Consider the following 14634-nt stretch of genomic DNA (forward strand, 5'->3'; position numbering starts at 1 on the left):
TTCCGTTTGTCTTGTGCTCGACAAGCAGTGGAGTGTGAATTTGGCATTTTAGCCAGTAAGTGGCGTATTTTGCACACTCCAATAAATTTGAGTTTGCACAATGCTGTGGCGAAGGCAGCTTGTGTGTTGCATAATTTTGTTAGACACCACGAAGGAGCTAGGCCTTGTGAACCTGATTGGTCTATGATGCGTGGTGTGGTGCACAATCCACATAGGGGAGACCTTGATTCCCTAGGTGTTTGCAATGCCTTGACACATTATTTTTTGAATACTGGCCAAGTGCTTTGGCAGCATAATTTATAATTCTAAATTTTTTTATTATTTTTTATCATGTATGTTTGGTTAGTGTAGGTTTCCCTCTATGAGATTGGCCTTGTCGTTGGCAGAGGGGCTTAACCACAATTCTTTGCACATGTGGGACTAACAATCTCGCATTGCATGTTAAAGCAATGTACTAACGTATTTGTTTATATTGGGTAATGCATTTACATGTAATTGGTTTACATGTGCAGAATCCTTTTCCGCCCAGTAGTTATCTACTAAGTTGTATGTACCAATGCAGTTGTGTAACGCACAGCGTTAGTTGCTCCCATTGCAGTGCAAACCGATTGTAATTTCCGCTTTTGTTAAAACCAACCATCCCGCCAAGGTTATAATGCTCTAATACCATTGTTTGTTTGTGGCTTAATCAATAGACTGTGTCTACTGTCAATAAATGAAATTATTACAATGACAATGATGTTACATCACATACATAACTCCAATGTTTATTGTATGTTTCCAGGAATGTAATAAAGTAACGTTGTTTCTTTTTTTAATATAAATCATGTATTATATTCATCAGGTATTACATTGTCATACACAAAGTAAATGAAATTTAATACATACATTTGAGGTTTATTGTTGGAACACAACACATCGCACATCAAATTTAAGTACATTCTATGTCGATGACCAAAATTGAACGCGTTTGGCCTCACAATCTTTGTGGTATGTGATTGGTTGAGTGTACTGTGTATTTCTTGTTTGTGGATCTATTTCACTGTATGTGTGTTGAATAAGTGTGTGTTAGTCTGTTGTGTTGTTATCATTTGATGCAGGAATGGGTGGGCCATAGCGTGTGTTTAATTGCGTATATGTTAGTGTTTGTGGTCTGTAATTACACATTGTTGTTGTATGCATAGGTACTGGTGCATGGTAAGTAGATGATGGTGGTGGGTATGTAGAGCTATGCACTTGAGTAGAAATCAGTGGAGGTTGAGAGGAATGTTGTTGAGGTTGAGAGGAATGTTGTTGAGGTTGAGAGGAATGTTGTTGAGGTTGAGAGGAAGCCATTGTGCTATCATAGTTTGCAATGTTTTGGGACCATTGCTGTTGGTTATCTGTGTTGATTTGTTTGTTTTGATATGATATAATGACATCAATAATGTCTTTAGTTACATATGGCAAAAGGTGTTCTTGAACTCCATCCAGAGATGGAACTAGTCCATTACAAATTTTTTGTCTGGGTGTCACCTGGCTTTGACTTTGCTTCCATCGATTCATAAGTTCTTCAAATGCAGACATCATGCTAAGATCCATTTGTCGCATAGCAGAAGTAGTTTATCTACTATATCGTTTACGATGTGATGGTTCTTCTGTAGTATTAGATGTTGTGTTATCTGCTTGTTGTGTTTCCTGACACATATCTGAAGCCGTTGTATGACAGCTGATGTCATCATTGTTTTCGGGTGTGTTTTTTTCTGGAAAAAAACTATCCTCAGTCCTGTAAAATAGACAATACATTAAATACTTATCATATGAAATATGAATTATTACATTACATGCAAGTCGACCATGAAAAATACGTACTCTCTCCCTTCGAAGCATGGCCGTAAGAATTCTAAATTCATAGAATGGCAATATGTGTTTGTGCTGGATGTTCCTGCAGCACTACGTTCGGAAGCCTTCTGTTTTTTAAGTGCTCTTTTATAGTTATCACGTAGTGACCGCCATCGTTCTCTTATGTCCCAAACTGTAATGAAATATGGTGGTGCAATCATTAGTTACATTTAAATTACATTAAAAATAAAAAAAAACCATTATATTTCGATATAGTTAGAACAATAAAGTGGCATAACGAGTAACATATATGTAGGTCATTTCGATATACTGTTACCATTTCACTTTAATGACAACAATGCCACTATATAGTGGCATATAGCGCGACCAATATCGCACATCATGTGATGTAAAATACCCACAATTCTATGGAAAGCACCCACAATCCAAGTCAACTGTATCTGAAGTGCGCACTTCCTGTGGGAGAGTACAGACGGGGAAGGCGCAGCTAGCAGCAAAATGCCGAAGGCAAAATTCTCCGAACAGGAGAAGGAATTCTTAGCTAAGGTACGACTATAATGATGCTTCACACACAACACTAATATACTATACACCCAGGTGTGTGCATTACAAGCATCTTACTAATGATAGATATATAATAATAACACACATGAAGCTTATGTTAATGCGGACATGTTGACTGATGCGGTTTTACTTTTTTCAACCCTATACAGACGATGCTGCGCCACAACTACAACATCGTGAGGACACGATTCCAAAAGCAGCATATAATGCTGAGCATACAGGACCATTTCCTGCAGACCAACGAAAAATACCACCCCATTACAACCATTAAAAAGAGGTGGATCAACATAAAAAGGAGCGAGGGAGAGTGGCTGATTGAGAAAAAAAAAAGAAGTGGAAGAAGGTAGGTGATGTGCACTTACACAATACATGCACAGAAGCTGACCCAACTACCTTATACATTATTGCATATTTATTGACCATTGCATGTGTTTATATTTCAGAAATCAGAGAAGAACACCAAAGCAAACTCGCAGTTATAGACCAAGGCACATCCACACCTCATACTCCGGAAATGGCAAACACACCACCACCACAAATTGAGGACACAGGTTCAGAAGGAGAAAGTACCATTTGCTTTTCGCCCATACCACTCATGCCTATTACATCTGCAAATGATTACTCTTGCGAGATCAATACACCGGACAGCACTTTCACATGGGAAGTGTCTCCAAACCACACAGACAATGAGGCCGACAGCGACCACATACAAGATGGCACCAACACCAAACCCAACGAAGAGGGAACTCCCGATCAGTCACACATAGGAAAACCACAGGCGATGGAAACACAACAGCCATTACCACAGGCAAGGATTAACAACAGTATTGTCGGACAATTGCAGCAACACATGGATGAACAATTGTCTCGTAAGTTCCCTACTCAATAAATCATTGTTAACAACATATGACAATAACTGTGTGTGCACAAAGCATATATAATGTACATTGATTACTATTTACTGTTTTCATAGATGTCACTTCGAACACTGAAGTCCAATTTAAATTTGTGGTGGACATGTTAAAAGGCATTATGGTCTGCCTTCAGGACATTCAGCAGCAGCTAGAGGCCATGGCTGCACAAATACATGAATGTTTATTGTTTTTACTGTACCCATTTTATATACTTACTTTTATAGTCTTAATTTGTTGTGATTTTAATTAAAGTTAATAAAAAAAACAAGCAACAAATAAAAAAGATCATATAGAAAAGAATCCACCATCATTCCCAACAATGCCGCTAATGGTATGCGGCCATAAGGTCGCATACACTACATGGCGATTCCTATTAAATACTACATCATGCCACTATAAAGTGGCATAGTCATTACTATGTAAAAAAAAGAAAACGTATTTACTAGCTTTATCGGTTTCACTGGGCCAGTCTTCATAAAAGGAGGACGTTATTTTCTCCCAAACCACACGACTGACCGCATCGTCTTGATACTTTGGATGTTGTTTGTCATAGAGTTGGGGGTATGATTGCACCCTTGCTATTAAATCGTCCACATCAAACAAAAAACGCTTTTTACGGCCACTGCCACGACCACGGCCACCAGCAGCAACACGTTTTCCACGACCAACCATTATTATCACCACATAACCAAACACACTCATTTTACCTTTATAGGCGGAGTTAACACACATAATCAAACACACATGGTGTTAACATATTCATATGCCTCCCCTAATTAATTAAATTACCAACTATATGGTGTGCACCTTAAACAGGGGGATACAAACTTTGGTGTGTGCATGCATATTTAAGTAAGCCGATAACCGATGTATCTGTTAATAAAATACAACATACCATTCTTAAGACGCATGCGTCACTTACACAGACAAAATACCCTTATACTGAGCATGCACAAAGAGTGCAAAGCACATACTAACGTGATGAACGCACTGCATGCAGTATTTTCACTTAACGTGCCACGTTACACTTCAACGCAACGTCTGCACTGTGAACACACTAATGCTTTTGCATTGCAGAGCATTATTGAGCGTTGAAAACTTTTTTAACGTGCAACTTTAACGTCCCACTGTGAACCTAGCCTCATTCAACAGAAAGAAATCAAAAGGCTTGAGTAGAAGCCAAGCAGACATGTGATCACTGGATGCAAAAGCATGAGGCATATACAAAATACTGTAATTGGTTTCCTCTTTTCATAAACTAGTAAAAATCAAGGATGCAAAGGTCCTTTCGAAGAACACACAGAATGAAATCTTCAGTGCATTCACTATAAGCAATACTTTGCTATTTTCCCTGATCCTGTTGGAGATCAGTTTCTGGATGCTGTGAAAAAACAACAAAGAAGCCTTCCCCCACTTGTCAGTGGTCACAGTGCCTTTCTGAAACAACATCTAAAAATTTCTAACTAAAGGTGGCCACACACCATACAATTTTTTAAATATCTGTTCAATTTAAGAATTGCAATCAATTTTTCTGATTAATTGTATCATTTCAAAAATATGACCAATGTACCACACACGTATGTTCAATTTTTCCCCCAATTATGATAAAAATGATTGGAAACTCTGCCAAAATTGCTAGGGTGTATATATTAATAAATTGACAATCCCACACACACCATACAATCTTTAGAAAGATTGAAGAAAAATATCTGGCATTCTGGAACGATTAAAATCGAAGAAAACGGAAAATCCGATCGGATTTTTCAGTCAAATGAAAAAAAAGCTTTCGATTTTTTTGGGAGATCCGATCGTTTTTATCGAATTACTGTAAAATTGGATCTTAATCCTGTCTTATACCCTTCTCTTTCTCTACAACTCAGAATCTGTATAAAGTGTTTGTCAACAAACTAGCATTTATTCTTCTCAAACAAATAATGTCTCATCAATTTGGCTTCCTTATGGAGAATTCTGTCCAATCTTTTACAACTTTTGGTGGCTATGGAAAGTGTGAAGAGGGTGGAGCCTTCTCCTGCTCCAGCTCTCATTTTAGTCTTGTATGTTGAGATGGCCTTTGATAGTGTGAAATGGTTGTGGCTCCACAAAGTGTTGGTCCAGAGGGGTTTTCAAATACTGAATTCTAACCCAGTAGTAAAAATAGTGTTGTTGAGCATTGATGCTGGTGATCAATGATCACAGACACTTAGATCAGTGAATGGGAACTGTGTACTGTGTACTAACGGGTGCAGGAGCTCACACAAGTGGCAATATCGGTAAGGTATGTATATCTACACCCCTGGAGCTAAGATGAAGTCTCCGGATGCGTAGATATACTGTATCAAATTCTTTAAGTGGTTAAACCTTACCTCCAGAATCAAAAGTTACAACGCTGCTGCATAGCTCATTGATTTTTGGATTTCTTTCAACATATACTCTTATTAAACAAGGCTTTTAAGTACCAAAATGTTTAGTAAATGTTAGACATGCTTCCTTTCTGTGAAGAGACTAGAGGGTGTTTCCAAGATGAAGAGATGAGAGAAACCTCACCTATTTCAAGGCTTCAGAAATCAATAACACTTTCTACTACTCTTCCCTTCTTCCAGTCCTGAAAAGTGGCAGAGCAAATAAATGTTTGTGTTTGACATAAGAAGAAATGCAATACATTTGACTGTTAGGATAATGTCATTCCTACTGCAAACATCAGTTTTGTTGTGTGAAGTGTTCTTTTAACAGCAAAACATCAAATTTGTTTTACTCAGGTGCTTTAAACAGTAAAGATGGCAAACCTGATGCAAGTGTCCTAGCTGTCTTCCATGACTACATTAAGCTGATGCCTCTGGTAGCTGAAGTAAACCAAATGAGTGAAGAACTTATGAAGGTAAGTGACACAAAAACAAAAACATGCAATTTGCATTGGTGATCTTCAAAATTCAAGTTCAATTCAAATGTTGCCAATGCCAACTTGATTTAGACTGTATTCTGCATTACAATTTGTCATAATGATCGTTTCATTGAATTTTAGGTTGCAACAGCTCCTAGCAAAAAATCAGTGATCAGCCTAATCCCAGTGTATAAAGCAGTACACTAGTACTAGCTGTATATTTTTTTTATTCATGTATAAAAAGAGTGTGCAATCACAATTTGAATACCCTCAAACTCTCTACTCCCTCTGTATAAATAAAATCACATGTGAGACCACATCTGGAGTATGGGATACGGTTTTTGGGCACACACTATAGGAAGGACATTGACATACTAGAGCAGGTACAAAGAATGGCAACTTCATTAATCAGAGCAACTAAAGATGTCACTTACCAAGAAAGGTTGGACAAACTGGTTTTATTCGGCTTTTTCTAGTGATGGGCAACTAAATTAATCAGAGGGACTAAGAAAGGTTGAACAAACTGGGTTTATTTAACTAGGGAAAAAAGGGGTGACCTGATTCACATGTATAAATACATTAGAGGGCAATACAGAAGCTTGGCAGATTAGCTTTTTGTCCCTAGTCTTGTACAAAGGGACATGAGCTGCGTATAGTTGAAAAAAGGTTTTGCCATCTATCTAGGAAGGGGCTCTTTACAGTAAGTGTGGTTAAATGTGGACTATTCTACCATTATATATATGTGGACTATTATATATGCATCAGTGGCGTACCTAGGGCATTTGACACCCGGTGCTGGGTATTAAAAGACACCCCCTCCCCCCGTCAAAAAAAAAACAAAAAGGAAAGAAGCGACTGTGGCATGCTAAACGCGCCACGGCGGGTAGTGCTAAGTGTAGCCCCCCCCCCCCAAAGTTGGCCTCAGTATAGGTAGCTACTATAGTTGCCCCCAGAATAGCTAGTATAGTTGCCCCTAATATAGCTAGTATAGTTACCCCCAGTGTAGGTAATATAGTTGCCCCCAGTATAGGTAATATAGTTGCCCCCAGTATACATAATATAGTTGCCCCAGCATTAGTATAGTTGCCACCTGTATAGCTAGTATAGTTGCCCCAGTATTAGTATAGTGGCCACTAGTATAGTTGCCCCAGGTAGTGTAATTGCCCCAGTATTAGTATAGTGACCCCTAGTATAGTTGCCCCAGTAGTATAGTATAATTGCCCCCAGTATAGCTAGTATAGTTGCCCCAGGTAGTGTAGTTGCCCCAGTAACATAGTATAGTTGCCCCTGGTAGGGGGGAAGCTTGGAAGGAGGGGTAGTGGGGACAGCGGCGGGGAGGGGGGACCTCCCTCACCTGGGTCCCCTCCTTCTGGCGCTTCCCCCCTCCTAATTAGCAGCAGCATAGAGAAGCGGGCAGGAGCGGACTTACTCACCTGCTTCCTGCGTTCCAGGCGATGCCGCACAGTGTCATCCTCAGCGTCATTCTGCTAATCAGGAAGCACAGTGAGCTGTGGAAAAGGCGGAGACCAGTGTCACGTGACGATGACACTGTGCGCCATCACCTGGAACGCAGGAAGCAGGTGAGTAAGTCCTCTCCGCCCACCCCTGCCCACTTCTCTAAGCTGCTGCTAATTAGGAGAAGGGGACCCAGGCAGAGGCGTATCTTGGTAATAAAGCGCCTATGGCAAACACTGAAATTGCGCCCCCCCCCCTTCTCTGTCAATTCGGGGGGGGGGGGGGGGGGTTGGGGGGTGTCAGGGGGGGTGTCACACAAACAGCAATAACAGAAAGGGGGGTCAAACAGACAGCAATAACAGAAAGGGGGTCAAAAAAACAGCAATAACTGACAAGGGGGTCACACAGACAGCAATAACAGACAAGGGGGTCACACAGACAGCAATAACAGACAGGAGGGGTCACACAGACAACGATAACAGAAAGGGGGGGGTCACAGACAGACAGCAATAACAGACAGGAGGGGTCACACAGACAGCAATAATGGACAGGAGGGGGTCACTCAGACAGCAATAACGAACAGGAGGGTCACACAGACAGCAATAACAGACAAGGAGAGTCACACAGACAGCAATAACAGACAGGGGGGGTCACACAGACAGCAATAACAGATGGGGGGGGGTCACACAGACAGCAACAACAGACAGGGGGATCACACACACAGCAATAACAGACAGGAGGGGTCACACAGACAGCAATAACAGACAGAGGGGGGTCACACAGACAGCAAAAACAGAATGGGGGAGTCACACAGACAGCAATAACAGACAGGGGGGGTCACACAGACAGCAATAACAGACAGGGGGGGAGGGGTCACACAGACAGCAACAACAGATAGGGGGATCACACACACAGCAATAACAGACAGGGGGGTCACACAGACAGCAATAACAGACAGGGGGTCACAGACAGACAGCAATAACAGACAGGAGGGGTCACACAGACAGCAATAACAGACAGGAGGGGGTCACACAGACAGCAATAACGAACAGGAGGGGTCACACAGACAGCAATAACGAACAGAAGGGATCACACAGACAGTAATAACAGACAGGGGGGTCACAGACAGACAGCAATAACAGACAGGAGAGGTCACGCAGACAGTAATAACGGACAGGAGGGGGTCACACAGCAATAACAGACAGGGGGTCACAGACAGACAGCAATAACAGACAGGGGGTCACACACAGACAGCAATAACAGACAGAGGGGTCACAGAGACAGCAATAACAGACAGAGGGGTCACACAGGCAGCAATAACAGACAGTGGGTCGCACATACAGCAATAACAGACAGGGGGTCACACAGACAGCAATAACAGACAGGGGGTCACAGACAGACAGCAATAACAGACAGGAGGGGTCACACAGACAGCAATAACAGACAGGGGGTCACAGACAGACAGCAATAACAGACAAGAAGGGGGGGGGGGGTAACACACACAGCAATAGCAGATAGTGAGGCTCACATTGCAGGGCAGCCTGTCACATTGCACATGCCTCACAGGGAACCTGAACAGACGCTGCCAGCAGAGTCTGTGCTCCATATACAGCTCCCTTCCCCCTGGGCAGACCTAATCTACATACCTTTCATGCCACAATGACTGTCCTTCCCATCCTGCAGTCTGAGGGAGAGGATCAGTCCCAGTCATGTCTTCGATTCTGGTGCAGTTCCAGTCCCACCGTCCTCAGCGTGCTTCCCCCTCTCTTGCAGAGACCTCAGAGCTCAGTACACTGTCTCCTGGAGCTCCCCCTAGTGGCGCCTCCTCTCTTATCGCTCTCCTGGACAGAACGAGCAGCTGTGACTGTGTCTCCATAATAGCAACACACACCAAGCAGCTACGGCTGCACAACATGGGTGCAGGCATGGCGCCCATGCTGCAGGGGGCGCCCATAGCTCTTGCCATGCCTGCATCCCTCTACATACGCCTCTGGACCCAGGTGAGGGAGGTGGGGGCCTGACCCCCCTCCCCGCCGCTGTCCCCGCTACCCCTCCTTTCTGTGTTGCTTCCCCTCCTGCACAGGCCTCTGTGGGAGGCCTTGGTGACACCCCCTGGGACGTCTGACACCCGGAGCGCCCCGACCCTTGCCGCTCTATGGTAGGAATGCCAATGATATGTATTTAAAGGAAGCTTGGATGCTTACCTTGCATTGAAAGACATCCACGGTTACACTTGCTAGTTAATTCCCAGCAGAGTTGATCAAGGGATTTTATCTGACTGCCACCTAGAGTTAGGAAGGATTTTTCCCCTTAGGGGTTAAATGGCCCAATCCTTGTAAAAGTTTTTTTTTTTCTTGCAATCCTTTGGATCAACTGAAATATGTGAGGGTGCAGAATATAACCGCTTCTAATTTTTACCTTTTTATTTTTTGCTTCTGGTTGGACAGATGTCTTTTTTCAACTTAACTAACTACGTACCTGTACCTCTATCAGAAGAAGGAAATATATGTAAAAAACCTGTTTTTTACATCCGTAAAAAAGAGATTATTCTATGTTAAACTTTGAGTTTCTCAAGTTCAGTTGTTTCATGTGTATGTAATGAGACATTATTTTATGTGGATAATGCATACAAATATTGTTACATAAATTGATTCAGTTTATGCATAAAAAAACAAACAAAATATACCTTCTACATAAACTCATAGCTCCTCATTTCATCCTCATTAACCACTTAAGTACCAGCGGTCTCTGCCCCCTTAAGGACCAGAGACCGCTGGTAAAATAATGAAACCGACGAATCGCCACATATACCCACCACAATTGCCGTCCATGCCGCAAGCCAGGATCCTGAGGACATCCACTCTGCCGTCTCTATGACTGCAGACTCATGTGAGCCGGTCAGGAGCCACTTTCATTGGCTCCTGACTGCTTACAGTGATGGACACGGGCACGGCCAGAAGCCAATGAAATCGGCTCATGACCGGCTCACAGGTATCTGCAGTCATAGAGACAGGCAGAGCAAGTAAGCTGCAATGGGGCACGGCGGGGATTAAGCGGCGAGATCGGCAGGAGGGGTACATCAAAAAAGGGCGTCGGGAAAAAAGGGCGCGTGGTGTAAACGATAAACAGTATTATCGTTTATTGAAATATTGTGTAGAATTACGTTTAGAAATAGTGTTTTAAGAATTTATAAATCACTAAATAATGTGTATGAGATCGGCAATTCTTAAAACGTTAATCTTCCCTATTTGTAAACTGAAACTTATTTTAACGTTTGTTAAAAACCCTCCCTGTACCTCTCCCTAACCCCTAGACCCCCTGTTGGTGCCTAAACCTAAGACCCCCCTGTTGGTGCCTAAACCTAAGACCCCCCTGTTGGTGCCTAAACCTAAGACCCCCCCAGTTGGTGCCTAAACCTAAGACCCCCCCTGTTGGTGCCTAAACCTAAGACCCCCCTGTTGGTGCCTAAACCTAAGACCCCCCAGTTGGTGCCTAAACCTAAGACCCCCCTGTTGGTGCCTAAACCTAAGACCCCCCAGTTGGTGCCTAAACCTAAGACCCCCCTGTTGGTGCCTAAACATAAGACCCCCCTGTTGGTGCCTAAACCTAAGACCCCCCTGTTGGTGCCTAAACCTAAGACCCCCTATGGATAATAATGTTTTACAGACATTAATAAATAAAAAATGTAAATAAAAAAATGTAATTAATTTTTTTGGGTGGATAATAATGTTTTAGAAATGTTTTATAAATAGTGATTTAGTATCTTTATAAACGTTATTCGTCACGGGCTGATTTTGTAAAGTTAAATCATCACAAACATAGTCATAAATCCTTAAAATTCTCCGGGCGCCGTTTGTTAAAACGTTAATAATCTCGGGCGCCTTTTTCTCCCTGTTCGGCGCCCGATAAACGATATTTATAATGGGAGTGAATGGGGCGCCCTTTTTGTCCACTTGTCTCATGCGCCCAAATCTACTGCTTCCCGGCAGGAGCGAGGAAAACGGCGGATGCTCACTGCGGCGGTGAGTTGAAATCTACGCCCTGGTAGCCAGGTAACCACCAAAACAGAGCATAGATTTCAATCACCTTGGTCCTTAAAGTGGACCCAAATTAAAAATAAAAGATTTCAGAAATAAAATCTATTTTCTAACTTATAATAATAAATACCCGCCTTTTTTCAACTGCATGATGACAAATATAAAACATTTTACATTTATTGGAGGAACCCCTCCCTTCCTTTCATATTGCCGGGACAAAATCCGGCAAACTGTTGGAGTAGATGGTGTCCAGCAAAGGAGGAATTGCTAATGGCTGCCACCTGTATAACTCTAGTTATGAAAAGAGAAGGGCGAAAAGCATGCACTGAAATGCTCATAGGCTTGAATGAGTGTTTATTTATCTTTGTATGTGTCAGAATAGTGCAACTAAATATTTTGAATTAAAAAAATGTTTGGTTTGTGTCCGCTTTAAGTAGTAATTAGACTTCTTACCTCTTCCAGTCATTCTGAAGCAAGTGATAGGCTGTCAGTCAGTATGATGTATGCATGATCAGAACAGCTAAATTCTTAATTTGTCGAGTTCCGCCAGTAAATGCATGGGTGACAAGGGGTTAAAGAGGCTTGGGAGGGTTTTCGTAAAATGAATGAAATGAGTATTCAGAACTTGGAATGCATTACAGTGTACCTCAGCAACATGTAATTTTACCTAGTTTAAAGAGACTCTGTAACAAAATTTTGAGCCTTATTTCTTCTATCCTATAAGTTCCTATGCCTGTTTTAATGTGGTCTGTCTTACTGCAGGCTTTAGTAGTTGCACTGTCTCTGTAATAAATCTTATCTCCTTTCATCTGTCGGCTTTGTCGGGATGATCCTGGAATGCGTGGAATGTGCAGCACTGCTGTCATTGGCAGAAGCATTACACACCCTCTCCAAGCTCTGCATGAGTCACACAGTAAGCTGTTCTCAGCGTATCATACTCTGGTTAGAAGCCATGTCATTTGTTTGTAAACACTGCCTAAAACTGTTAATTACAAGCCAGGATTGCAGCAGGGAGTGGCAGAAACAGTACAGAGGGGCCCAGGAGAACATAATGAAGAGAATGCTATGCTTTTTATTGTAAGAATTTTAGAGTACAGATTCTCTTTAAACCATTTTTCCTATGTAAAGTTAAAATTAATTTTATCAAAAGCAATGTTATTTTTTCAAACGCAAAACATTTTTTAACCATGTTTCTACTAATCTCCGTAACATACCTGGCAAATTTGGTGACAATAGCATGTATGGGGACTTTACTATTAAACGTGAAAGTTGACACCTTTGACTTCAGTGTAAAATGTCAGACTGGAACAAGTTACTTGAAATAAAAAGTTGTTTTCTAGATTTGCAACTGACGAATTCTGATGCGAAATTCAAAACACAGAACCAGGGGCGCCTCTAGCCATTTTGTCACTCCAGGCAAGAAAACCTGTGGCGCCTTCCCCCCCATGAAAATAATCGTAATGTGGCAGCGTTTCACCAGGAAATAACCATAATGCGGCAATGTTTCAACAGAAAATAATTGTAATGCAGCAGAGTTTTACCAGAAATTACACTTATTGCTGCAGCGTTTCACCAGAAAATACATGTAAGAATGAAAATACATGTAAGGAAGAAGGCACACAGGGCGACATAGGGAGGCACAGGGGGACAGAAGAAGGCACAAGGGTCAGAAGGAGGCACATGGGGACAGAAGGAGGCACACAGGGGGACAGAATGAGGCACAATGGGGGATAAAAGGAGGTACAGTGGGGGGCAGAATGAGACACAAAGGAGGATAGAAGAAGGCACAGGAGGACAGAAGGAGGTACACAGAGGGGCAGCGAGAGGTACAGGGGGACAGAAGAAGACTTGAGGGCCAGAAGGAGGCACAAAAGAGGACAGAAGGAGGCACAGGGAGACTGAAGGAGGCACACATGGAGACAGAAGGAGGCACAAAGTGGGGCAGGAGGCAGCACAATGGGGACAGATTGAGACACAAATGGGGGCAAAAGGAGGCACAGGAGGAAAGAAGGAGGCACAGGGGGACTGAAGGAGACACACAGGGGACAGAAGGAGGCACAATGGGGGACAGAACAAAGCGCAAAGGGGGGCAGAAGGAAGCACATGGAGACAGTAGGAGGCACAAAGGGGGACTGAAGGAGGCACAAAAGGGGGACAGAAGATGGCAGAGGGGGATATAAGGAGGCACAGGGGGACAGAAGGAGGCACAATGGAGGACTGAAAAAAGCACAAAGGGGTGCAAAAGGAAGCACATGGAGACAGAAGGAGGCACAGGAGGACAGAAGGAGGCACAAAGGGGAACAGAAGGAGGCAGAGGTGGCACAGGGGGACTAAAGGAGGCACATGGAGACAGAAGAAGGCACAAAGCTGCCTGCAACTTACGCTAAGTAGATGCAGCAGAAGCAAGTAATGGAACACCCACGGGGCAGGGCTTAGCCTGGGGGTTCACTTAATTTGGGGGTGGAGCTTAATACAGCAACATGGCGCCCCCAGGACCAATGGCACCTCAGGCAATGGCCTGTACTGCCTAGCCTAGAGGCGCCCCTGCACAGAACTATTCTGATTCTTCTACCTCATCCCTAGTCAGATGTATTTCTTCAGCCAACAAACCAATTACTCTCCCATTTCCCCGAGCCGAAGTGGCTAAAATTGGATTTTTTTCAAGTTGGCTGGGTGTGAACAGCCAGGTTTAAGTCACTGAAGGTCTATTAAGTAGTGTGCTTTTCTATTTTGCAAAAAGTACAGTTTAAAGTTTTGTTTTCTTTAGCAAATCTGTTTTATGTATGCTACATGTAAAATAATGTTTAGAAAACTGTACCTGAACTGGACCCTTAATTGGTATACTTTCAAATATATCTATACCTAAAATGTACTCTATGTATGTTGCAATGCTGTAGTCCTATGTACCAGTTTTGTTTTATTCAATCTTTAAAGCTACTCTAAA

At 42.6% G+C, this 14634-nt stretch overlaps 1 protein-coding gene and 1 long non-coding RNA gene across 3 annotated transcripts in view; one reads left to right on the forward strand and one right to left on the reverse strand.

Annotated features, from left to right (window-relative positions):
• Nucleotides 1–810: 810 nt before the first annotated feature.
• Nucleotides 811–14634, reverse strand: part of LOC137504035 (uncharacterized) — a 458442-nt gene continuing 444618 nt past the window's right edge. Inside the window, exons 3-4 of the long non-coding RNA XR_011019403.1 lie at nucleotides 1852–2014; nucleotides 811–1765 (exon numbers count right to left, since the gene is read on the reverse strand). This is a non-coding gene — a long non-coding RNA (uncharacterized lncRNA). The remainder of the gene's footprint in view (nucleotides 1766–1851; nucleotides 2015–14634) is intronic.
• Nucleotides 3202–14634, forward strand: part of LOC137504028 (kinesin-like protein KIF28P) — a 524300-nt gene continuing 512867 nt past the window's right edge. Inside the window, exons 1-2 of one of the 2 annotated variants that reach the window (XM_068231935.1) lie at nucleotides 3202–3275; nucleotides 6077–6195. In XM_068231935.1, coding sequence (XP_068088036.1) covers nucleotides 3257–3275; nucleotides 6077–6195 — 138 coding nt within the window. In that variant the 5' untranslated portion in view covers nucleotides 3202–3256. Of the gene's footprint in view, nucleotides 3276–6076; nucleotides 6196–12548; nucleotides 12604–14634 lie in introns of those variants that run through there. The other variant, XM_068231937.1, reaches the window with a different exon arrangement.

The sequence above is a fragment of the Hyperolius riggenbachi genome, chromosome 4 (assembly GCF_040937935.1).
Source record: "Hyperolius riggenbachi isolate aHypRig1 chromosome 4, aHypRig1.pri, whole genome shotgun sequence".
Taxonomy (NCBI): Eukaryota; Metazoa; Chordata; class Amphibia; order Anura; family Hyperoliidae; genus Hyperolius; species Hyperolius riggenbachi.